Below are 25,999 nucleotides of genomic sequence, written 5' to 3'. Positions count from 1 at the left end.
CCATAATATTAGTAAGGGGTGGGAGGCTGAAGGCAAACTGTTCTGTACCAGCCTGCTACCGGCCCTGCAGAAAAGGCAGGGACAACCCCTTTTACAAGAAGGCAAGAGGCTGGAATTGCGCCTGCCAAATTTATGGACACAAAAAAAAATAGAACAAGACACAAACCAAGAAACAGGAGCTTTACAAGTGGTTGCCTTCAGCAAACCAGCCCTCCCACGCATTCCCCCTTAAATACAGTTCAGGGCGTGGCTTCTCTCTGCCTCCTTCCGAGGAGCCCCATTGCCTTCCTCTGTTTACTCCTGATTGACTGCCTCCTGCGTCGGGCGTCCTTGAACAGGGCCAGCTGTGGGTCATCTTCATCCACACTGTCAGGCTCACACAGCTGGGTCTGCGTCGTGACCAAATGAGAGGGGCCTGGCTGAGGACTCTCATCAAGCTCTTCAACACCCCCCCTCCTCCTCCTCTGAGTCATCCAACCCAACTGCCGAACCCACAGGCTGACCCTGAATCACAACAGGTTGCTGGAATTGGGTATGTCTAGTTTAATGAAAAGAAGGACTAGGGGTGACATGATAGCAGTGTTCCAATATCTCAGGGGTTGCCACAAAGAGGGAGTCAAGCTATTCTCATAAAGCACCTGAGGGCAGGACAAGAAGCAATGGATGGAAACTAATCAAGGAGAGAAGCAACCTAGAACTAAGGAGAAACTTCCTGACAGTTAGAACAATTAACCAGTGGAACAACCTGCCTCCAGAAGCTGTGAATGCTCCAACACTGGATGTTTTTAAGAAGAGATTGGACAACCATTTGTCTGAAATGGTGTAGGGTTTCCTGCCTAAGCAGGGGGTTAGACTACTAGAAGACCTCCAAGGTCCCTTCCAACTCTGTTATTCTGTATTATTCTATATTATTCTATATGCCTATAGTTTCCTACTGAAATCTTTCCAGTAAATCATTCAGATTCTTTTTGCAAAAATTGCATTTCCACATTAGTATAAAATGAATTAGGTATTAATTACAGTTAGTCCTCACTTAATAGCCCTAACTGGGACAACTTCCATTGCTAAGTGAAGTGGTTGTTAAGTGAAACATCACTTGACTGCAGTGCTTAGCAACGGCAGTTTCAGTAGTTCTGGTAGACTGGTCTTTTTGTAAGGACTGCACTGTCATTAGGCGCTATTCCACCTGTCTACCTAATGACAGGATTTGGTCAGGTGTTAATTGCCTTGGTGGTATTTCCTCCACTGAGTTTTGAATTTAAGATCTTCTTCAATCTCTTGATGTATTCATTTCTAACCATATTCTTGACTTCAGTGTGCTTGATGTTGTCATCTTGAAGGATGCCCAGGTATTTATAGTGAACATCTTCATCCAGACTCTTGATTATATTTCCATAGGGTAACTTGGTTCCCTCAGTTTTCACTATTTTTCCCACGCACGGTTCCACTTTTTTTTATGTGGACGCACCTGCACGCCAGCGGCAACGGGTCTCTGTGGTGACGGGCGCTGGGTTGCGGCGCTGCCTTCAGCCCGGGCGTCGCCGGAGCCACCCCCGGGACCTCCAAACTGCCGCCCGACCTCCGCCCGAACACCAGCAGGTCTCGACACGGGTGTTCGGGCGGAACTGTGCGCGCACCTCTCCCTTTGGAGAGGTGCGCGCGCAGCGCTGCCCGAACAGCGGTTTGGAGACCTGCTGTTGCCGGTGGACGCACCTGCACGCCAGCGGCAACGGATCTCCGTGGTGACAGGCGCTGGGTTGCGGCGCCGCCTTCAGCCTGGGCGTCGCCGGAGCCACCCCCGGGACCTCCAAACTGCCGCCCGAACACCAGCAGGTCTCGACACGGGTGTTCGGGCGGAACTGCGCGCGCACCTCTCCAAACCTTTGGAGAGGTGCGCGCGCAGCTCCGCCTGAACAGCAGTTTCCAAACAGGTGTTTGGGCGGAGGTGCGAGAGAGGTGCGCGCGCAGCTCTCCAAACCTTTGGAGTGGTGCGCGGGCACCTCCTCCCGTTCGGAGTGGTGCGCGCGCACCCGGCGACTGGGAGCCGCAGGAGATGGCTCAAAGAGCCGCATGCGGCTCCGGAGGCGCGGGTTGCCGACCCGTTGCCTAGCAGATACAGTCAGGGAAAAAATTATTTGATCCCCTGCTGATTTTCTACAATTGCCCACTGACAAAAAAATGATCAGTCTATAATTTTAATGGTAAGTTTATTTTAACTGTGAGAGACAGAATAACAACAAAAAAATCCAGAAAAACATTTCAAAAAAGTTATAAACTGATTTGCATTTTAATGAGTGAAGGAAGTATTTGACCCCTTCGCAAAACATGACTTAGTACCTGGTGGAAAAACCCTTGTTGGCAATCAGAGGTGTTTCTTGTAGTTGGCCACCAGGTTTGCAAACATCTCAGGAGGGATTTTGTCCCACTCCTCTTTGCAGATCCTCTCCAAGTCATTAAGGCTTCGAGGCTGACATTGGGCAGCTCGAACCTTCAGCTCCCTCCATACTGTAGATTTTCTATGGGATTAAGGTCTGGAGACTGGCTAGGCCACATCAGGACCTTAATGTGCTTCTTCTTGAGCCACTCCTTTGTTGCCTTGGCCATGTGATTTGGGTCATTTCCATGCTGAAATACCCATCCACGACCCATTTTCAATGCCCTGGCTGAGGGAAGGAGGTTCTCACCCAGGATTTGACGGTGGGGATGGTGTTCTTGGGTTCATAAGCAGCATTCCTCCTCCTCCAAACATGCCAAGTTGAGTTGATGCCGAAGAGCTCTATTTTGGTCTCATCTGACTACAACACTTTCACCCAGTTCCACTCTGAATCATGCAGATGTTCATTGGCAAACTTTAGACGGGCCTGTACATGTGCTTTCTTGAGCAGGGGGACCTTGCGGGCGCTGCAGGATTTCAGTCCTTCACGGCGTAGTGTGTTACCAATTGTTTTCTTGGTGATTATGGTCCCAGCTGCCTTGAGATCATTGACAAGATCCTCCCGTGTAGTTCTGATCCAATTCCTCATCATTCTCATGATCATTGAAACTCCACGAGGTGAGATCTTGCATGGAGCCCAGACCGAGGGAGATTTGACAGTTATTTTGTGTTTTTCCATTTGCAAATAATTGCACCAACTGTTGTCACCTTCTCACCAAGCTGCTTGGCGATAGTCTTGTAGCCCATTCCAGCCTTGTGTAGGTCTACAATCTTGTCCTTGACATCCTTGGACAGCTCTTTGGTCTTAGACATGGTGGAGAGTTTGGAATCTGATTGGTTGATTGCTTCTGTGGACAGGTGTCTTTTATACAGATAACAAGCCGAGATTAGAACTCCCTTTAAGAGAGTGCTCCTAATCTCAGCTTGTTACCTGTATAAAAGACCTGGGAACCAGAAATCTTGCTGATTGATAGGGGATCAAATACTTCTTTCACTCATTAAAATGCGAATCAATTTATAACTTTTTTGAAATCCTTTTTTCTGGATTTTTTTGTTCTTATTCTGTGTCTCACTGTTAAAATAAACCTACCATTAAAATTATAGACTGATCATTTCTTTGTCAGTGGGCAAACGTACAAAATCAGCAGGCGATCAAACAATTTTTCCCCTCACTGTATTTTAGGTGTTGGATAGCCATGGCCTGAATTTTTCAGCATTGTTGATGAAGGAATCAGTGTAATGACAAACAGTAGTGGTGACAGTGATTCTCCTTAGAACAGGCGTGTCAAACTCGTGATGTCATGTGACGTCACGCAATGTATTGCGACTTTTTCCCCATTGCTGGCAATGGGGTGGATGCAGTTTTAGTATGATGCATCTGGCCCGCGGGCCGGCAGTTTGACATGCCTGCCTTAGAAGATTCCTCTCTTGGTATTTGTCAAGCCCCGCCGGCCTCCCGTCCGCTCGGGCCTCGACAATGCCCGTGCCGCCGCAGCCGCAGCCCCGCCGAGCAGCTGGCCGGTCCCCAGCTGATCGGCGCGCCCGAGCAGCAACCCCCTCGAGCCCTGGAGGGCGTGGCCTCGTATTCTGCCGAAGCAAGCCGCCGCAGCCCCACTGAGCAGCTGGCCGGTCCCCTGCTGATCGGCGCGCCCGGGCAGCGCCTTCCCCGAGTCCCGGACGCTTCTTCGGAGGGCGTGGCTTCGCCCGGGCATCGCGGGGCGCGCTGCCGCAGTCCCGCCGAGCAGCTGGCCGGCGCTCAGCTGTTTGGCGCGCCCGATCCTGAACAGCCGGCGGGCGCGCGCTCGCCTCGTCACCGGGGACGGCGCCGGGCGCCCACCGGTCCGGCACTAACGTGTGCTACTCGGCGGTTGGACCCTGGACTGCGGATGGCGCCCGGGCGGCAACGGGCTGCACCCAGCGAACAGTTGGACACGCCCCAGCAAGTTGTGGAGGGGTGTGTCGCTGTGCCTGTTTTGCCGCCCTTCGTTACTGGACTCGGGGGGAGCTTAACGTCTGCAACGCCAGCACGGACTGGGGCGCGCGAGGGAGCGGAAGGACTGAACATACCTGGGAGGGGGCTTGACAGACTGCAGCAGTGCACACGGTGGGTGGTGGCTATGCACGGTGATGGGTGGGGTCTTTATGGGGAGGCGGGCGGATGCCGGTTTGCTTTGAAGGGGTGGGGTTAGGGTGTGGTAACATGATAAAAGAGCGTTGAGGCTAGATGCCTCAACGCTGACTTTACCGCGGTTTGATTTGTTGAAGAAATAAACCTGGTCACCCGTTCCTTTTGGAGTGCTTTTGTTACCTGGCAGAGGACGTCGTGACAGTAAGTCAGCGTTGTTCCAGGATACCTACTGCTGTTAATCACGCTTTGGGCATGGCAGAGGATCCATCGGGGCTTGATTGGCAGCCGAGGAGGAAGGGGCTATTGGGGCTGCAGTTGCAACTCCACCTGATCCTGGCGTGCCAGAGGGGCCAGCAGTGCGGCCGAAGACCAAGGGGGTTATGGCCTCAGCTGAAGCTGGTGATAGCTGGGAGGAAGGGTCTCTGGCTCAGAGCGGGGGGGGGGTGGCAGAGCCCTCCCTTGGAGCGTTTGGACCAAGTCCGCGGTGAGGGCCGTTCACGGGCCACAGTGCCGGCTTGGAGGGAGCGGCGGCTGACGGAGGAGGAAGGCGAGGAATGGAGCTACTCTACGGCCCCAGGGGCCTACACAATGGATGTGTTGCGGGACCGTTTTGGGGAGTTTGGGTATCAGGACACTGCACCTTGGTCGCCTGCGGGTCCGGCTCCGGAGATGCGGCGATGGTCGCTACAGAGGTTGACACCCGGCCAATCGGGCCAGCCCAGTTTCTGCCCGGCAGGCCCAAGGTTTCGGGGCCCGCCATCACGGCTGACGGAGTTGGGAGCTGTTCAGGCCGAACGACAACACCCCGAGGCGTCAGACCAGGCAGAGGCCACCAGGTGGGCAACAACGGCCGGGGCGACCGCCCGGCCATGGAGCGGGCGGCACCAAGCACCAGGTACAAGGGGGCCCAGGGCCCAGGGGGGCCCCTGGGGCCCGGGGGTTTTCTGGGGCCCTCCACCACTGCCAGTTACGTACGACGGCCACCCAGACCGGCTCGCCATGTTCCTGAGCCACACCATTCACCACCTGGATCAGTACGGAGCAGCCTATACCTCCCAATGGGCCATGGTGGTGGCCATCACAGCAAGCCTGCAGGCGGAGGCCGCAGCTTGGGCGGCTGACCTGTATGGCGAGCACGCTCGGGAACTGGCTGACGTCGGGTTGTTCCTGGAGTCGCTGTGGACGCAGTTTGAGGATGTGGCCCGTACCCACAGGGCTGAGGCGGAGGTGGTGGGGCTGCGACAACAAGGCAGGCCCGCAGCAGAGTATGTCGCTGAATTTCGCCGGGTGGCTCGAAAGCTCCGCTCTTGGCCAGAACGCTTGCTGGTACACCACTTCCAGTCGGGGTTGGACGGCGCGCTGCGGAGGGCGTGCGTGGTGCGTGGAGTGCCCGAGCGACTGCTGGAGTGGTACCGGGTCACTGTAGAGCTCGACGTCCGGCTGCGCGAATGCAGGGGTAAGTCGGAGGGGGTGGTCGGGACCCGTAGGACCTCTGAGAGGCCAAAGGAGGAGGATCGGAAGGCAGTGGCCCCGACGGCAAACCCACCTGTGCCGCTTCCAAGACCTGCTATAAGATGCTTCCGGTGCGATCAGCCGGGACACCGAGTGGCCACTTGCCCCTTGCCGGCACCTCGTGCCGCCGCAGCAACCCCCGTCGGAAAGGGCCCCACAGCACGAAAGTCGGTGGAGCGAACAAGAGCTGCTCACCAGCTGGCGTCCCTGATGACCACATCAGCAATCGGCGCGGAACCACCCGAGGCCAACGACCCAGAGCCCTACGAGAGCCTGGAGGAGGAGGAGGACCCTATGGTGAGTGACCCAGTGGTGCCTTTCACAGTTCCGGTCGTACTCATCAACCTGCGAACGGGACATAGGGAGGCTTGCCCAGCACTGGTCGACACAGGCAGCACCCGGTGCCTCATCAGCCAAGCGGTGGTTGCCCGGCTGGGAGTGGAGGTGCGCCGCCTGCCAACTCCCCTTCGTTTCCAGCAGGTGGACGGATCCCTTTTGGGGGGGGCTCCAGTCACCCGGGTGACGAGACCTATTCGATTGGAGATAGGGACCCACTGGGAGACCTTACGATTCCTTGTCGTTCCTTCGATGACGGAGACAGTGATTCTGGGGTTGACATGGCTCGACAAGTGGGGGCCCACGATCTGGTGGGGGGAGGGCTGCCGGCACCTACGGTTGGGGACAGGGCCACAACCACCACCACACGCATATGTGGGTCCTACTGAGCAGCAAGGTGGTGAGCGGGTTCAAGGGGCAGAGGGGGTGGCGGAAGCCTGCTTCCCACAGGTGTACGCCGACCTAGCAGAGGTTTTCGACGAGAAAGAGTGTGACACTCTGCCTCCTCACCGAGCGACGGACTGCGCCATCGAGCTCGAGCCGGGCGTAAAGCTGCCAAAACCGCGCATGTACGCTTTGACGCCTCGCGAGATGCAGGAGCTACGTCGTTATATCGACAAAAATCTCGCGAGGGGGTTCATCCAGCCTGCCCGATCCAAGATAGCAGCGCCAATACTGTTCCGGGAGAAGAAGGACGGCACGCTTCGCATGTGTGTCGACTTCCGAGGCGTCAACGCGGTCTGCGTCGAACATCTGTATCCGCTGCCACTCATGAAAGATCTTCTGGCACACTTGTCGACGGGACGCATCTTCACGAAGCTTGATTTACGGGAGGCGTATTACCGGGTGCGGATCAGAGCTGGGGATGAGTGGAAAACGGCGTTTAACTGTCCGTTGGGCAGTTTCCAGTTCCGAGTCATGCCGTTTGGACTCCAGGGGGCCCCAGCCGTCTTTATGCAGATGATAAACCAGGTGCTTCACAAGCACCTGTACCGCGGGGTGTTAGTGTACCTGGATGACATTTTGATATATACTAAGACTATGGAGGAGCATATCGGCCTCGTGCGCCAGGTGCTACGGAAGCTGCTGGCTGCCCGCCTTTATGTGAAGCTCACCAAATGCGAGTTCCACAAGACGAGGCTGGATTATCTGGGATATCGAGTGTCTGCGAGCGGCATAGAAATGGACCCTCGCAAAGTGGAAGCCGTCCTGCAATGGCAGGCGCCACGGACGCGGCGACAGCTGCAGAGTTTTTTGGGGTTCGCGAACTTTTACCGCCAGTTTATCCCAGGTTTTGCAGCAACAGCCCTGCCGCTGACGGACCTGTTGCGGACGCGGCAATCCGGGGAGAAACCACGTCCGGGGTTGAAGCTGGCGTGGACCACCACGTGTCAACGGGCGTTCGAGACGTTGAAGGCCCTGTTTGCTAAGGAGCCGGTGTTGGTACATCCCGATCCCGACCGTCCGTATGTGGTCCAAGTCGACGCCAGCGATGTCGCGGTAGGGGCTGTGCTGTTGCAACGGAACACGGAGGGCGTGCTGCAACCATGTGCCTACTCCTCCAAAAAACTGTCGTCGACGGAACGCTCGTGGGCAATTTGGGAGAAGGAGGCGTTTGCCGTGTGCGTGGCCTTGGAAACGTGGCGACATCTTCTGGAGGGGGCTGTCCATCCCTTCGAGGTCTGGACAGATCACAAGAACTTGGAGGTCCTGCAGTCCCCGAGGAAACTGGCGCCCAAGCATGTCAGATGGGCTCTCTTTTTCCGGCGCTTTAATTTCGTCCTGAAGTACGTACCGGGGGGGCGGAACTTTCTTGCTGACGCACTCTCACGGCTGCCGCAATACGACACCAAACGAGAAGCGGTTGTACAAGAGCTCATCCCGCCTAGTGCATCCCCGAGTGCGACCCAGGCAATCTGCAGCGTGGGGGACGATTTGTCCCGTGCCATGGACGAGGCCTTGGCTACAGACACCTGGCTGAAGGAGCATCCCGGTCTTCTAACTATGCGCGACGGCTTGGCCTGGCACGGGGATAAGCTGTATGTGCCTCAGGCACTACGTCCCACCATTTTGCGCCGATGTCACGATGCCAGGCAAGCCGGTCACTTCGGCTTCCTGAAAACTTTACACTTAGCACGCCGTCAATTTTGGTGGCCGTGCATGAAGGCGGACGTGGAACACCACGTCCGAGCCTGTCACGTATGCGCCACAGTAAAACCCCGTGTCGGGAAGCCGTTAGGTCTGCTACAGACAGTTTCGGACCCTGTGCGACCATGGCAAGACATTGCCATGGACTTCATCGTCGGATTGCCCGAAAGCAGGGGTTACACGGTAATCTGGACAGTCATCGACCTTTTTTCCAGACAGGTGCACTTCGTCCCCTGCAAGGGGCTGCCGTCCGCCAAACGGCTGGCACGACTGTTTCTGACCAATATCTTTCGGCTGCACGGGGTCCCTCGACGGATTATTTCGGACCGCGGGGTCCAGTTTACAGCACGGTTTTGGCGGGAGTTTCTACGACACATCGGCTCTACCCAAGGCCTCAGCTCCGGTTACCACCCAAGCACTAACGGGGCCGCTGAAAGGGCCAACGCCACGGTGGAAAGATTCCTCAGGAGTTATGTGTCGTATCAGCAAACAGACTGGGCAGACCTCCTGGTATTTGCTGAAGTCGCCCACAATAACGCCGTGCATAGCAGCACGGGTTTGACACCATTCCAGGTGGTGGCGGGGTATGATTTCGTCCCTGTCCCGGAGTGTGGACAGGGATCGGCGACACCCACCGGGCCTGGGGAGTGGATGCACCAATTAGGGGCCGCCTGGAAAACCGCTAGGGAAGCGATGGTGAAAGCCCAGGCACGGGTGAAGGAGCAGGCAGACAGGAAAAGGGAGCCCTTCGACACTCCCAAGGTCGGGGAGTGGGTGTATCTGTCAACTAAATATTTGCACTTACGGGTACCAAGCAGGAAGCTAGGCCCCAAGTTTCTTGGCCCTTTCCAAGTGATTCAAGTGATCAACCCCGTGACCGTCCGTTTACGGTTACCAAAGTTCCTAGGGAAAATCCATCCGGTCTTCCATAGTAGCCTACTAAAGCCCGCTAGGAGAATAACAGAGAAGGCGGGTGAGAACGCTCCAGGGCCTGTGCACGGGGACCGGTACGAAATACAGGCAATCTTAGATTCCCGGGTACGGAGGGGGCAGGTACAGTATCTCGTGATGTGGAAAGGGTATCCATTGGCCGAGGCTTCATGGGTGAGGAAAGGGGATGTTCAAGCAGATCGTCTGGTCACGGCGTTTCACCGTACACATCCCTCCAAACCGGGGGGTAGCACTGGGGACTCAGCGGCTCGTCTTCGTGGAGGTCTATCTTATCATTTTTTTTTTGCAGGAGGGCAGATGGTAGGGGGAGCCGACTGTCAAGCCCCGCCGGCCTCCCGTCCGCTCGGGCCTCGACAATGCCCGTGCCGCCGCAGCCGCAGCCCCGCCGAGCAGCTGGCCGGTCCCCAGCTGATCGGCGCGCCCGAGCAGCAACCCCCTCGAGCCCTGGAGGGCGTGGCCTCGTATTCTGCCGAAGCAAGCCGCCGCAGCCCCGCCGAGCAGCTGGCCGGTCCCCAGCTGATTGGCGCGCCCGGGCAGCGCCTTCCCCGAGTCCCGGACGCTTCTTCGGAGGGCGTGGCTTCGCCCGGGCGTCGCGGGGCGCGCTGCCGCAGTCCCGCCGAGCAGCTGGCCGGCGCTCAGCTGTTTGGCGCGCCTGATCCTGAACAGCCGGTGGGCGCGCGCTCGCCTCGTCAACGGGGACGGCGCCAGGCGCCCACCGGTCCGGCACTAACATGTGCTACTCGGCGGTTGGACCCTGGACTGCGGATGGCGCCCGGGCGGCAACGGGCTGCACCCAGCGAACAGTTGGACACGCCCCAGCAAGTTGTGGAGGGGTGTGTGGCTGTGCCTGTTTTGCCGCCCTTCGTTACTGGACTCGGGGGGAGCTTAACGTCTGCAACGCCAGCACGGACTGGGGCGCGCGAGGGAGCGGAAGGACTGAACATACCTGGGAGGGGGCTTGACAGACTGCAGCAGTGCACACGGTGGGTGGTGGCTATGCACGGTGATGGGTGGGGTCTTTATGGGGAGGCGGGCGGATGCCGGTTTGCTTTGAAGGGGTGGGGTTAGGGTGTGGTAACATGATAAAAGAGCGTTGAGGCTAGATGCCTCAACGCTGACTTTACCGCGGTTTGATTTGTTGAAGAAATAAACCTGGTCACCCGTTCCTTTTGGAGTGCTTTTGTTACCTGGCAGAGGACGTCGTGACAGTATTAACTTCTGCCATTCTATCAACATTGACCAGCAAATGTGTCTTCCATTGTTCCATCAATATTTGTACAAAGCTTCTGATGTGTCTACTGACTCCTGTTATTTCTAGGCAATTGATTATTCAATCATGTGGCAGAGAGTCACATGCCTTCCTGTAATCAATCTATGTGATACATTCAATTTCAAGTTGGTCTTCCTTCTCTTGCAGTTTTCCAGAATCATCTTGTCAATTAGGAGTTGATCTTTTCTTCCTCTGCTGTTTGGGCAGTTTCCTTTCTGGTCCCGTGGAAAGACCTTATTTTCAAGTAGATGTTGTTGGACTGCATCAGCTACCACACCAATCTGAAAGTTGTTGGTAAGGAAGTAGTTTGCCTGTAGTTGCCTGGTGCTTCCCCTTTTGCTCTATTTTTCATTATTAGGTAGATTTCACCAGATGTTAGCCACTCTTCAATTTCACCTCCTTGCAGTATGCTGTCAAACTGCTTGGCAAAAAGTGGGTTTAGACTAGCCAGATATTTCAACCAAAACCCATGCAATTCATCTTCCACTGGTGCTAACCAATTCTTGATCTTCCTTGCCATTTTCTCCACCATTTCTTCTGTGATTACAAGTACTTACATCTTTTTTATTCTTATCCACCTTCTTCAACCAAGCTGCGTTCTTTTTTTCATATATATTTTATAATTTTTTTAACATAATCATTAATATTTGGTAAATAAGAGTGTTGTTTGGGTTTATAGTTACAAACAATAACAATTTCTATAATTCCATACTCTACATAATAGCTTTCCTTGATTTTCTCTTCTTCCAATAGTATTCTCTTTTATCAACCTTAAATTAGTATATTTCTTAGTAATTTTAGTAGATAACAATTGAATATAGACATTTTTCTAGTATTTCTACAAGTAACAACCACATTAATATAAATCTTCTTTTCTAATTAATCATCTTAATCATGTTTTTTGAACATTGCAGGGAAAACAAATTTAAATGAGAACTTTAAAAACAGGATCTATGACAAGCTACATTCTTGTATTACTTTGAGTTATCCCATCCATATCTGTGCTCAGAATTACACTGTTTCTTCCTTGTCAGGTGTTGACTGATTCACTGCAGTCTCTCCATTGATAAATTGGTAGAAATCTTTCTTATTGGATTGAAATTGGAGATTCTGCCTATAATTTGCAATTCAAACTTCCAATCTGCTGATCTTAGCTATAGTTGTTATTTGCTGCTTTATTATTTCCAGTGTTTCCTTAATCTTCCTTGTTTCTGGTGATTTCTTGATCATGTATTCTTTGGTCTTCTTGTTCCTCAGCTTCTTTCATCTGTTCTAGCTTGCTTGCATCTGATCTCAGCTTGTTGATCTTAATTTCCAGCCCAATCTTCCATTTGGGTGGTGCACTGTTTGGCTTTTTTTCTTGTTTGTTGATTTTGTAACCCAGGCATTCAGTTATAACTGCAGGAGGCGCGGTGACTCAGTGGCTTAAAGATGCTGTATTTGCCAGAGAATGTCAGCTCTCTGCATTCTAGCACAGGGGTTCCCAACCCCTGGTCCATGGATTGGTACCGGGCCACGGCATGCCAGCAACCGGTCTGCACAAACAAGCAAAAGCCCCATCCGTGGGATGCAGGCAGCACACAAACCCACACACTCTCCGGTCTGCAGAAAAACTTTTCTCCATGGAACCGGTCCCTGGTGCCCAAAAGGCCCTCTGTTCTAGCAGTTCAAGCCTTAGCACTGTGTGACAGAGTGAGCTCCCATCACTCGTCTCAGCTTCTGCCAACCTAGCAGTTCAAAAGCATGCAAATGCAATTGATAAATAGATACCACTGGTTCCAGACCGGGCCAAATGCAAGGTGAAAACCGGAGGAAGAAAAGCCCCGAATGACACTGATACTCCCACAGAACACCATTAGCTGCTTTGTGTGTTTAGCTAGTTCACCCTCTGTGGTGCACCTTGGACAGCACACTAGCGTGAACTGAATGAACTAGCAATCTTAGGCAGCCAAACATCTACTCTGTAATAACATTATAGACTCCTGGCTTTCATGTACCAATGCCATGTGCTAAATAAATCAATACGTTTTAACTGCAGCTGTGCTGTACATTAGTTGGTTTGTTTCTTATATATTATTATTTTTATCTGTTGTTTTGCAAGTACACTGAGTGTTTCTGTACCAGAGATTTTTGTGTCTAACCACACTTGGCCAAATAAAGTATTCTAGAAGTAGAAACAGTACAAGAACTAAAGTTAACTACACAAGCCCTAGATTGCCCAATGACTGCTGAAACTATCAATGGACAGCCACTAAAGGCAGGACCAGTCCTACACTACACAGTTTCTTTGCAACTGACAATCAAAGATCACACACAGAGCTCATACCACTTTATGTAACTGCTTCCTGGCAAGCACCCATAAACTTGGGAAGAGTGGCTTTAGCTGCACGACCCATTTATAAGTTAGAAGCAAGAGACACTCTCATTTCTCTCCCCTAGGTGCCAACATTACGTACTAGCAGTGAAAGCTGACACCCCTTCCCATTGCAGGAAAAGGGAGAATCCGTGCTTCCTGAAGAAATTGCAGACTTCGCAGATATGTTTGGGGAGGAAGGGGCAGTCGCCCTAGTCCCACCCCCCACCCCCCAAGCATGTGATTGCACAATCAATTTGAAGCCAGGAACCCAATATCCAATGTCCACTCATGAGTTAGCCATCCTCAAAGAATATCTGCATGTCAACATCAAAAAGGAATTCATCCACTCTTCCAATTCACCAGTATTGGCATCCACATTCTTTGTTGCCCCCCCAAAAGGAGGAGGAACAGTAGCCAATCTGAAGGGGAAGGAGGAAGCCCAAATGTATACAATTCATGACTACAAAGACCTGAACAAAGTGAAAGACCATTATCCACTCCTGCTTATCTCAGATTTCCTAAACTGGCTATGTTATGACTCAGGTTGCCTAGGCTGAGGCAGGCTTGCATAGAGTCCTTTATTGCTCTGCTAATTCACCAACAAATGGCCCTATAATGGCCAGTAAATCTCCACCCCAAAATTTCCTGAAGGCAGCCACCCATAGTCAGTGCAACACAGTACCACAAACAAAAGCCAATAATCAGCAAAGCCAATTCACAACGGCAGAGAGGAAGTCCAAACACAAGGTGCAAGTCCACAAGACAAGGTCTGTAAGTCATACACAAGATTCAAGATCCACAAGGTGAGGTCCAGAGTCCACAAGGAAGAAACAGGATTCAAAGCAGGTTTTTCCCAAGGCTGGGGAAGTGCATGCCAAAGCAAAACAATTGTTCCCAACAAAGGCACCCTCCCCTGGCCTCTGCTTAAATCAACTCAAGCCAAGTGTTCCTTGCGAGGAGGGACGGGGCGGTCTCCTCGCCAGCAGCCTTGTAGACCTCCTTTGAGCTTGCCTCCGCTCCATTCTCCGTGCCCTCAGATCAAGTGGGGGAGGCAGCTGTTCCCCATCCAGTCGACCACCTCTCCCAATGCCTGAAGGGCCTGGGGACAGCATCGTCCTCAGACCCTAGACCAGTGATGGCGAACCTTTTAGAGACTGAGTGCCCAAACTGCAACCCAAAACCCACTTATGTATTGTTGGGTGCTGGGTGGGTGTGGCCCACTGGCTGGGTGTGGCCCATTGGATGGGCGTGGCCCATTGGGTGGGCGTGGCTGTGGTGGTAACAGCAGACTGGATGGGACTAAAAAGTTCAATCAATCAATTCCAACTTTGCGAGATTATTTTTTTCCCTGTGAGAAGTTGAAATTGATTGATTGATAGGTTTGCCACCACGGCCCTAGACTCTCCAAACATTCCATCCCCGTTGGATGGCTCCAGTTCCAACTTCTCCTCCTCCTCCGAACTGGGATCTGACAGGGCCATGACAGGCTACAAAAGGTATGCATCTTTACAAAAGTAGACTTGAGAAGTGCTTATAACATAATCAGAATGAAAGAAGGACATGAGTGTTTAACAGCCTTTGAGACAAGGTACAGAAAGTTTCATGTAGCAGTACAATAAAGTACAATTAGTTCATGTAGTCATGCTTCCTATCTGGTTTACCTGGGAAGGCTGACAAAAGTTGAATTTACAACATACTGAAAATCTGACATTCATATTTCATATAATTCAGCAGCTGTATTCTACAAAATGTATTGATTTGGTGATTTTAATTACAAAAGTTTTAGGGTCACAGTCACTTACCATAAAATTTTGCTGAAGGGGTGACCAAGAATACATTATGGGTACTGAGGCAACAGCATTCAGAGTTTTGAGAGGAATAACTTGTTCTGGAAAGTCTAAGTCACTGCTGACAGAAGAGTGTCCCTGATAATCACAATGAGGTGGTCACTGACCTCGAGCCAGACATCCTAGAATGTGAAGTGAAGTGGGCCTTACAAAAGCTGAGCAACAACAAAGCTAGTGGAGGTGACAGTATTCCAACTGAGCTATTCAAAATCTTAAAAGACGATGCAGTAAAAGTGCTACACTCAATTTGCCAGCAAATTTGGAAAACTCAACAGTGGCCACAGGATTGGAAAAGATCAGTTTACATTCCAATTCCAAAGAAAGGCAGTGCCAAAGAATGTTCAAACTATCGCACCATTGCACTCATTTCTCATGCTAGTAAAGTTATGCTTAAAATCCTACAAGCTAGAATCCAGCAGTATGTGGACCGAGAACTAGCAGATGTACAGGCAAGATTTCGAAGAGGCAGAGGAACTAGAGATCAAATTGCCAACATACGCTGGATCATGGAGAAAGCTAGAGAGTTCCAGAAAAACATCTACTTCTGCTTCATTGTCTATGCCAAAGCCTTTGATTGTGTGGATCATAACAAACTGTGGCAAGTTCTTAAAGAGATGGGAGTACCAGACCATCTTATTTGTCTCTTTAGAAACCTATATGTGGGCCAAGAAGCAACAGTGAGAACTGGACACGGAACCACTGATTGGTTCAAAATTGGGAAAGGAGTCCGGCAAGGCTGTATACTGTCGCCCTGCCTATTTAACTTTTATGCAGAGCACATCATGAGATAGGCAGGGCTAGATGAATCAAAAGTTGGAATTAAGATTGCCGGAAGAAATATCAACAACCTAAGATATGCAGATGATACCACTCTAATGGCAGAAAGTGAAGAAGAACTAAAGAGCCTCTTGTTGCGGGTGAAGAAGGAGAGTGCAAAACTTGGGTTGAAACTTAACATTAAGAAAACCAAGATCATGGCATCCGGCCCTCTCAATTCCTGGCAAATAGATGGAGAAGAAATGGAGGTAGTGACAGATTTTATTTTCCTGGGCTCCAAGATCACTGCAGATGGGGACTGTAGCCAAGAAATTAAAAGACGCTTGCTCCTGGGGAGGAAAGCCACGGCAAATCTAGACAGCACACTAAAAAGCAGAGACATCACCCTGTCAACAAAAGTGTGTATAGTCAAGGCTATGGTCTTCCCAGTTGCAATGTATGGCAGTGAAAGCTGGACCATAAAAAAGGCTGAGCACCAAACAATTGAGGCCTTTGAACTGTGGTGCTGGAGAAGACTCCTGCGAGTCCCTTGGACTGCAAGGCGATCAATCAGGTCAGTCCTAGAGGAGATCAACCTTGACTGCTCTTTAGAAGGCCAGATCCTGAAGCTAAAACTCAAATACTTTGGCCACCTAATGAGAAGGAAGGACTCACTGGAGAAGAGCCTAATGCTGGGAAAGATTGAGGGCAATAGAAGAAGGGGACGACAAAGAATGAGGTGGCTGGATGGAGTCACTGAAGCAGTAGGCGTGAGCTTAAATGGACTCCAGAAGATGGTAGAGGAGAGGAAGGCCTGGAGGAACGTTGTCCATTGGGTCGCGATGGGTCAGACATGACTTCGCAGCTAACAACATAGAACATCCATTTTCTTTTTGTATGTGGTCTCTATAGTCCAATCTATTTAGGGATTTAAAAAGTTTCAGTCAATGAGCCTTGGTGGAGCAGTGGGCTAATGCCTCCTTAAGTAACACCAGCTGCCTACAATTAGTGCAGGTTCGAGTCCCACCAGGCTCAAGGTTGACTCAGCCTTCCATCCTTCCGAGGTAGGTAAAATGAGGACCCAGATTGTTGGGGGCAATAAGCTGACTTTGTAAAAATGCCGCTTGGGGGGGGGGGCAAAGCCCTAATAATAGGCATATACATAGAATGAAGGCTATTGCTAAGCACATTGATTTGTGCTTCTTAGATTGTTTTTTTTATTAAAAAGTTTTACAATACATTTTATCTTTAGCAAACCAAAAAAAGAAAAAAAAACCCTCCCAACCCCCTCCCCCCAACCCTCCTCCCCCTCCCCAACCCTCCCCAACCCCTCCCTCCCTTTCCCCTCCCCCCCCGGCTTCCCAGAGCAAAATACAGGGTATAAAAATACAATCATAATCTAACTTACGCAAACAATCCTAAACTATTTAAACTACCGAACTTTAACTCATATAAGAAAACTCCAAACATATATATATATATATATATATATATATATATATATATATATATATATATATATATATATATATATATATATATATATATATATATATATATATATATATATATATATATATATATATATATATATATATATATATATATATATATATATATATATATATATATATATATATATATATATATATATATATATATATATATATATATATATATATATATATATATATATATATATATATCTCATATCAATAATTATACAAATACAAAATAATACTTTCCAATCTAATACCAAAACACAGGGTATAAAAATACAAACAAACAATCATAATCTAACTTACGCAAACAATCCTAAGCTATTCAAACTATCAAACTTTAACTCATATAGGTAAATTCCAAACATACATATATATATCATATCAATGATTATTCAAATGCAAAATAATACCTTAAATTCATATTATCCTAATATATTATACAAATTAAAATACCATAGATTACTTCCAAACTTAATTTTTTTTATATAATCACATCATTCTTATATTCTTATATTCTATTACCTACTCCAATATTGCCCATAAAAGTATTACAAATTAATTTCAATCACACATAAAACAATTTATATCAGTTTTATAAAACTATTCTTCTATCCAACTAGACTTTAACATACTAAAACCAAATTAATACAACCTTTCCTTCTCCTAATATATTATACAACTTAAAATACCATACACTACCTTCCAGGCTTAAAACTTTCCATCCAAATAACAAAGCATAACCTACAGAATATCAATAAACAGTACTACAAATCTTCCCAATTAAATTTTCATAATCATCTTCAAACTAAAGCAACACAAAATATTATATAATTATTTTATAAGGGTGAAAAATGAATCCCCACATACTTAATCCTTCTAGCATCCTTATTACATTATTATCTCTTGCAATTATGCAACTAAATCCTCAGGTTTGCTTCATTCTTCCAGAAGCAGCACACCTCTTCCAATTTCTGGCCTTCTCCCGTGGTGATGAAATTTGACCCACTCCTGTAACTTTCACATCTGTCTGCGTTAACCCTTCAACATCTTGTGGATTCTCTCTGGAACGTTGAGGCTCTCTGTCACCTTTTTTCTTTGTAGACTCCAAAGACGATATGGGGACTGCTTTTAAAACATTACTGTAAAAGTCACGTGCCTGAACCACCGTGGTAAGACAATGCCTCGTACCTTCATAAGTCACCACCATACCCTCTGGTATTTGCCATCTAAACTTAATATCACGTCGTCTCAATTCTTGTGTCAAAAAAGCAAATTCCTTCCTTTTTCTTAAAATTCTTGCAGGAATCTCTTTTAAAATCAAAACTTTTTGCTCATCCATTACAAAATCAATATTATAGGAGGCCTGGATAACTTCATTTCTAATCTTTCTCTTTGTGAAATAAACCACCACATCTCTGGGTAATTTCCTTTGTCTTGCAATCCACGAATTAACACGGAAGATTTTATCTATATCTTCCATTATTTCATCTGCTGGTCGCTCCAACACCCCTTCCAAAACCTCAGAAACCATTTTCGTCAAATTTTCCTTAGGATTTTCTTTTAGGCCTCTGATTCTCAAAGCAAGCTCCATCTGAAAATACTGTGTCAAAATCAAATCATAATCCATTTTCGCTATCATATTTTCAGTTTCTGTCATTTTGGCTTCCATTCTAGTATCATTTTGAACAAGATCTTCCACTTTTTCATCCAAAATCTCAATGCTTTTAGCCATATTTAACGTTGCAGATGTGATGTCTGCTCTCATTTCTGCTAATTTCTCTGTAAACTTCTCCTCCAACTTTTTCTCCATTATCTCAACAAATTGTTGCATTTGCTTTTCCATAGTTTCTTGGAGCAAACTCTGCAGATCTTTTACTGTAAAAGCTGATACAGATTCAGATGCAGAGGACAATAAAGTTTTCGCCGAAGACTGCTGCCTCAGGGCAGGAACTTTAGAAGATATAGTCGCCATTTTCACCCTCTATTGTTAACTACTCACTTTCACATGCAGATTCAGCAAAGTCCATTGAGTTAAAGATCAAAACATCATCTTCACCAAAATCTCCTGCATCGCTCTGCCTGCGTCCTCGTTTTCATAAGCTCTTCCTTGCTACCAGGGATGGTTGCGAACACCCTGTTCTGCTCCAAAAAACCCGGAGCAGAGACGCCTCGCAGTCCGGAGCATGCCCAGGCTTCGGGGGGGCTCAATCCTTCCGCCACCAAAACTCTAAGTTCTGGCGGCCCCGGAGAGCTCTACCCCTACCTGGACGCTCACCCCCTCCTCTTCTCCTGAGGTGGGGGCTTCCAAGCCGCCGAACAGCTGATCGGCGCTGTTTTCGGTGGCTCTACGGAGCTGCGAGGCTGACAGCCAAGAAATGGCTGCCTCCGGCGTCGCCTTGCCATCTGGAAGCCCTTGTGCTTCTTAGATTGTAAGCCGCCCTGAGTTTTCGGAGAAGGGCAGGATATAAATGGGATATAAATGTGATGTCCCGTTGCCTGGAGGCGGTCCGGGTCTGGATGGGGAGGAACAGGCTTCGACTCAACCCTGACAAGACTGAGTGGCTGTTCGTGCCGGCATCCCGGGAAATTCCGATTATCCCATCATTGGCCATGGGGGGTGAGCTATTACCCCCCGTAGATAGGGCCCGCACCTTGGGGGTCCTTCTAGATTCACAGCTCTCTTTGGAAGAGCATATTGGAGCTGTGACTAGGGGGGCCTTTGCCCAGGTTCGCCTGGTGCTCCAGTTGCGGCCCTATCTAGACCTGGATGCCTTGCGCACAGTCACTCATGTGCTCGTGACCTCTCGTCTAGACTACTGTAATGCTCTCTACATGGGGCTGCCCTTGAGGTCCACCCGGAGACTCCAGCTGGTGCAGAATGCAGCTGCGTGAGTTGTCTTGGGAGTTTCCCGATACTCCCATGTTACACCTTTGCTCCGCGAGCTGCATTGGCTACCGGTTGCTCTCCGGGTGAGGTTCAAGGTGTTAGTGATGACTTACAAAGCCCTTCATGGCATGGGTCCGGATTACCTACGGCAACACCTGCGGCCGGCGTCAACTTCCCTCCGTCCAGTGCGCTCCCACAGAGAGGGCCTCCTCAGGGTGCCGCCGATCAAAGAATGCCGATTGGTGACCCCCAGGGGGAAAGCGTTCTCTGTGGGCGCGCCAGACCTTTGGAACAGCTTACCGGTTGAGCTCCGGACGGCCCCCGACCTTCGCTCCTTCCGGCGCGATCTCAAAACTTTCTTTTTCGAACAAGCTGGCCTGGTCTGACGGGATGGGGTTGGGTTTTTATAAATAGTTTTAATTGTAATATGTATTAATTTTAAGGGCATAATGTTTAATGGCTTTTTAATTTTTGTATAATATTTTTATTGTGTATTGCCCTGTTCACCGCCCTGAGTCCTTCGGGAGAAGGGCGGTATAGAAATCAAATTATTAAATTAAATTAAAATTTAAAAAAAATTGTCATTTGAGCTCCAAGTTATCCAGCCAGCCTACCAGTCCATCCTTAAGCCTCTCCTAAGCAAATACTGTATAAGCAAAATTCAAGTTTTTCTGTCCAAAGAAAAACATGTCTTTTCTGTCCAGAGAAAAAAAGCAATTAAAAGTTGTTCATCAGTCAAAGGTTTATAATCCAAAGTATTCCATTATCTCAATTCATAATGCATGTTTCTTCTACAGATAAATAGCTCCATGACACAGCTCTAAAAGTCAGTTTGTATTTATATTCGTAGTCCAGGCAGGCCAGTTTCAAAATAGTTTATCGTCTCTGCCACACAGATAAGCAGCCCAAGAGGTTTTTTTTCCTTTTCCCAGCTGCAGTCTTGAAAAGTGAATGTTTCCAAGGACAACAAAAGTCTTAGCTGAGTCTGGGCTTCAAGCCAAGTTTCCTTTAGACATAATAAATTGTAGTGCTGTGGTTTGCCACTAGATGTCATTGATGCCATCTTCCAGCTTTTTAAATCCAAACTTATATTACAAGCTTTTCAAGTCTTTTTTTAAAAAATATATCTCAAAAGCACTTTTAGTCTCCAAATTTCAAAGCTATATATATATATATATATATATATATATATATATATATATATATATATATATATATATATATATATATATATATATATATATATGTAATGATTCCAAATTAATCTTGTAGTTTTCTCTGTTTCCCCCCAAGGAATTAATTCGCTGCTTTTATATTCCTGAGGGAATGGGGCAGAAATTCCCCTTCCCTCTCTCCTTGGGGAGGATTTTTTGCTTTGGGCGATTTTTTCCAGGAAAAAGTCTTAAAGTCATATAGAGTGGATAGGGTCTCACCCAGTTCCATCCACATTGCTCGAAAGTTGCTTCTTAGTGCTTATTTTCTTCGGTTGTCAGCAGCTTCTGACTGGCCACATGTATGTAGCCAGTCTTTCCCCTGCCGGTTTGGAAGGCTTCCTTGGATCAAACGGAAGGGCCGCCGCCCTCCCGTGATCAACAAGGGTCCCCTCCTTCTTCATCACCTCTCTGGGGTGACTTTAGTCCTTTTTTACGGTCCCCAGCAGGGCAAAATCGAATGCGGAAGATGGATCCCTGTCTTCCTGCATCCGTTATGCTGCAACGTCAAACCGGAACCCAGAGGTCAATTCTATATGTCAAAGGAAAAAAGTTAAAGTTGAAGCTTTGTCTTTACCAGTTTTATGTGAAACCTAATATTTTTCTAGCTAAGAAATAGATAGCAGTAGTACAAACAAAGAGGTCAGCTGAAAAGAAATGTGTTAATGCTGGATTTGTTTTCTTTCTTGGAGCAGTGGTGACATGATCCATGGTTGGGGGAATGTTAATATCAGCCTCTTGCCATGGACAGATCATATAGAGATCATACTGTATATTATCATTTTGCAAAAAAAAGGCAAACCAATTTTCTTCCAATAAAACAAAGACATGTTGACAACTTTGTAACTGGATTTCTACAACAGTTTAACCAACCTCCCTGGTCCCACGCAATGAGCTCACAAAAGTCACGATGTGTACAGGTTGTATCCGGCGTTGTTTCCATGCTTGATTTAAGATTTCTGTTCTTTCTTGTATCTTCTGACGATTTTAATTAAACATGCTCTGTAAATAAAAGTTAGAAAGAGAGACTATACCCACAGATATTTCTTGAATTATCTGGATTTCTAAAATAATCCCAGGTCACTATCAAAGATTAGTATTTTCAACAGAAGCATATCCACTGTAGGTTTCAGAGACACTGATATTAACTGCCCCCCTCCTAGCCATCCGTTGCAAGATCATTATTTTTTCTGTTTGAAGTAGAAAATAGCAATCTTATTAAAGACTGCTGGAGGATGGGTAACTATACCTTCTCCCGTAGTGATCCTGAGTGTGGCAGAGAATATACTCTTCATTTTGTAGTTTCTCTTGTTCATCAAAACATTTAAGAGTTATTAATATGTAACATTTAAATATCTCAAAAATGGCTAGTTAAACATGTAAATTAGCTGCTTCAGACAAAACAAGAGATCAACCAGTCTGTAAATTATACTATTATATGCATTTAATCAAAAGATCCGCTATACATAACCATATACTAGAATGCCAATGCTATATGGACCAAAATCAGAGAATTGCAATATGACTGAAGGGTGTGGAGGTAAATATTTTGCACAACCCTTGTGTTTATCATAAGATTATAATGTATGAATATAAACTGGTGGGAATCCATGTTAATTATGGTGGGACTGAAATGAAGTAAAATGAAATCTTATAAGCCAGCAACTTTCTTAGTCTATGTTGCCAATCTCAGACCCCCCTCAGTTTTAGGTACAAATAGTTGGGAGTGGAAAAAAGCATCTGTTCAGAGGAAAGGTCTTTAAAGTTACTGTGTACATGCAGAAGTACTTTAAATCCTGCACACTATACATGAAGAAAATTGAGCTGATGCAAAATTTTTATCAGTGAAAAACATTATTCCCATAGGATTGGGTTAAATCAACAATTTTAAAAGGTAAATCATTCTACTATGCTTCCTGATCTGTAGTTTTTTTCAGGCAACTGCTTTAATTATATTTTTCAGAATGTATTTTAAACTATTGTATGATTATTATATTCTGCAGATAAACCTGTGTAAATCACATGTGATTTGATAATTAATTCAATTTCTGTCATCAAACTGAATCCCTGAATAGACTTAGAAGCAATCCATTTTACATGAGTTTGAAAGTCAATTCTATTGGGAGATTTAACTGACTTGCCTTCAAACTGAATGCCCAAACTGAATTTTTGCATAACTATATTTGGCAAGACACTGTGTTTTTAGCTCACTCCATGCTTACAAGTAATACTGCTTGAAATCGGATCCCAAGAACTGTACTAATTCCACACACTCAAAAAACCATGTAAGCTTATGTTTTCTCCAACAACAGCCATCTCACACACGGCTAGCTAATTCAGAAACTAAAGAGAGTGTCAATAGGAGTTTGCAATGTGACATGACCATCTCTACCTAAAGTTGAAAAACACATTATTGGGTATTTTGGATTATAGCCATTCTGCTATAAAAGCCCCAACTGTTATGTTCAGAAAGATTAAAATTAGGCACTTTGGATATATGTGCATTATCTTTCTAGTAGCAATATGGGAGGTTTTCTAAAAGAGACAAAAATATCAAATGGAAAACAGCTAAATAGCCCAACCAGGAGCAACTGCTAAGACAAACTTATCTCATTACTGAATGCTGTCATTGTGACTTACCTTCAGAATCAGCATATATCAATCAATAGGCAATATTTATTTATTTATTTTATTTATTAAATTTTTATACCGCCCTTCTCCCGAAGGACTCAGGGCAGTGTACAGGGCAATAAATATCGAAATATAAATACAAAAGTTAAAAAAGATTAAATAATTATGCCCAATATAATACAATAATTAAAACTATGTTAAAACCAAATCCAAACCCCAAACCCATGAGACCAGGCCAGATTGTTCAAATAGATAGGTTTTTAGATCGCGTCGGAAGGAGCGAAGGTCGGGGGCCATCCGGAGCTCAACCGGCAAGCGGTTCCATAGGTCTGGCGCACCCACAGAGAACGCCCTCCCCCTGGGGGCCACCAATCAACATTCTCTGATCGGAGGCACCCTGAGGAGGCCCACTCTGTGGGAGTGCACTGGACGGAGGGAGGTTGACGCCGGCAGCAAAAGTAGCAACAAATAGAAATAACTTTTAATTTTCTATAATTGGAATTAGAAAGTACTTACCTTTACTTCATCTGCCCGTCTGAACCTCTTAAGCTGTCTAAACCTCATATATTCTGATTTTACACGCTTCCTCCAACAAATTGGTCCTTTCTCAGATTTCTTTCCAGTCTGACCCATAGTTATCCCTGAAAAGAATAAAATGTGGATGTAAAATCAAACACAATAAGCTTTCAGTGGCTGATGTATATGTATGCCACTGATTATGTAAATGTTTATATAAATAAGAAATGTCTGTGTAAATTAGGTGATATGGACATGTCTACAGTTGCCAGCACTCTTTTCCTCCTTGTAAGTTCAAATCATACGTACAATATTGTTCATATTCACCCCAAAAACAGTTACTCCATTCTAATGATACTGGATTCAGGAAACCATATTAGTAGCAGACAACTTGTGATAGCTGGTTTTTTTTTTGTTTTTTTTTGTTTGTTTTTTTTTGACGTGGCGGGATGACATCCTTTGGAAGCTACCGAAGGATTGTCGCTTTTCAGCTGTTTGGAGGATCTGTCTGAGTTTCAGACAGATCAGAGCTATCCTGTAGGGACGGTGAAGAAGGGAGGCATAGTTTTGGCAGCACAGGAAAGATTGAAAGCATATGTATGATTGGAGATTTCAATGCTATTGTAAAGGCCGGGCTGGATTATAATATGACAAAAATAATAAGACCCTAAGGAGAACACTTCCAAAATCTTTTCATAATATGGTGGACGAATTAAATATACTAGATGTTTGGAGAGAAAAATATCCGGAAAAGAAGCAATATACATTCTATTGTAACAGACACCTTTCCTGGTCGAGAATAAATATGATATGGACATCATTAGACTTATTTACAAGTACACAAAATATAAACATAGAAACAAGCACATGGGCGGACCACAACCCAGTCACAATTACATAGAAAGGACAAAAAAAAAGAACAAGATGGACATTAAATCAAACTGTATTGAATAAAAAAGACTTCCAGCAATATATGGAACAAGAAATGACTTTCTTCTTTAAGGAAAACAAAACAGAAGATACCTCACTTCAAAATGTCTGGGATACGGCGAAAGCGTAAGTGAGAGGACTTGCTATATCTTATATGGGGAAAAAGAATAAACAGAAAAGACAAATTAGGGAAAAATTGGAGGAAGAATATAAGACTCTTGAGAAAGAATTACAGAAAGATACACAAAACAAAAAGATAAAAAAATTAATGGAGTTGAACAAGCATAAAATGAACTTAATAGAAAATGAAGAGGTGGCAAGGAAAATAAAGGCAGCTAAACAAACCTTTTTCGAACATGCAAACAAACCAAGGAGATGGTTGACATATAAAATTAAAAAGGAGAAAGAGAAGAGATGGATTAAACAACTGGAAGATGCCGAGGGGACTTTACAACACCGGAATAAAGAAAAGAAAAAAATAGCTTGGGAATATTATAAGAACTTATATAAGCAACAAGTAGTTTCAGATGATAGGATAAAACAATTCTTGGAAAAAACAGAGATACCTAAAGTACCAGAGAAAT

General features: G+C 46.8%; 1 protein-coding gene across 1 annotated transcript in view; it reads right to left on the bottom strand.

Annotated features, from left to right (window-relative positions):
• Window positions 1–24,602, bottom strand: part of LOC308676261 (histone-lysine N-methyltransferase EZH2-like) — a gene marked incomplete at its 5' end in the record, with an annotated part of 237,128 nt that extends 212,526 nt beyond the window's left edge. Inside the window, 4 exon segments of the mRNA XM_081342075.1 lie at window positions 14,938–15,054; window positions 22,212–22,325; window positions 22,329–22,340; window positions 24,486–24,602. Of these exon segments, the coding sequence (XP_081198201.1) occupies window positions 14,938–15,054; window positions 22,212–22,325; window positions 22,329–22,340; window positions 24,486–24,602 (360 nt within the window).
• Between the last annotated feature and the right edge of the window lie 1,397 nt (window positions 24,603–25,999).

The sequence above is a fragment of the Vipera berus genome, assembly GCF_964194415.1.
Source record: "Vipera berus genome assembly, chromosome: W".
NCBI lineage: Eukaryota > Metazoa > Chordata > Lepidosauria > Squamata > Viperidae > Vipera > Vipera berus.
Note: the sequence above shows the minus strand (reverse complement) of the source record. Positions and strands in the feature narration are given on the sequence as shown.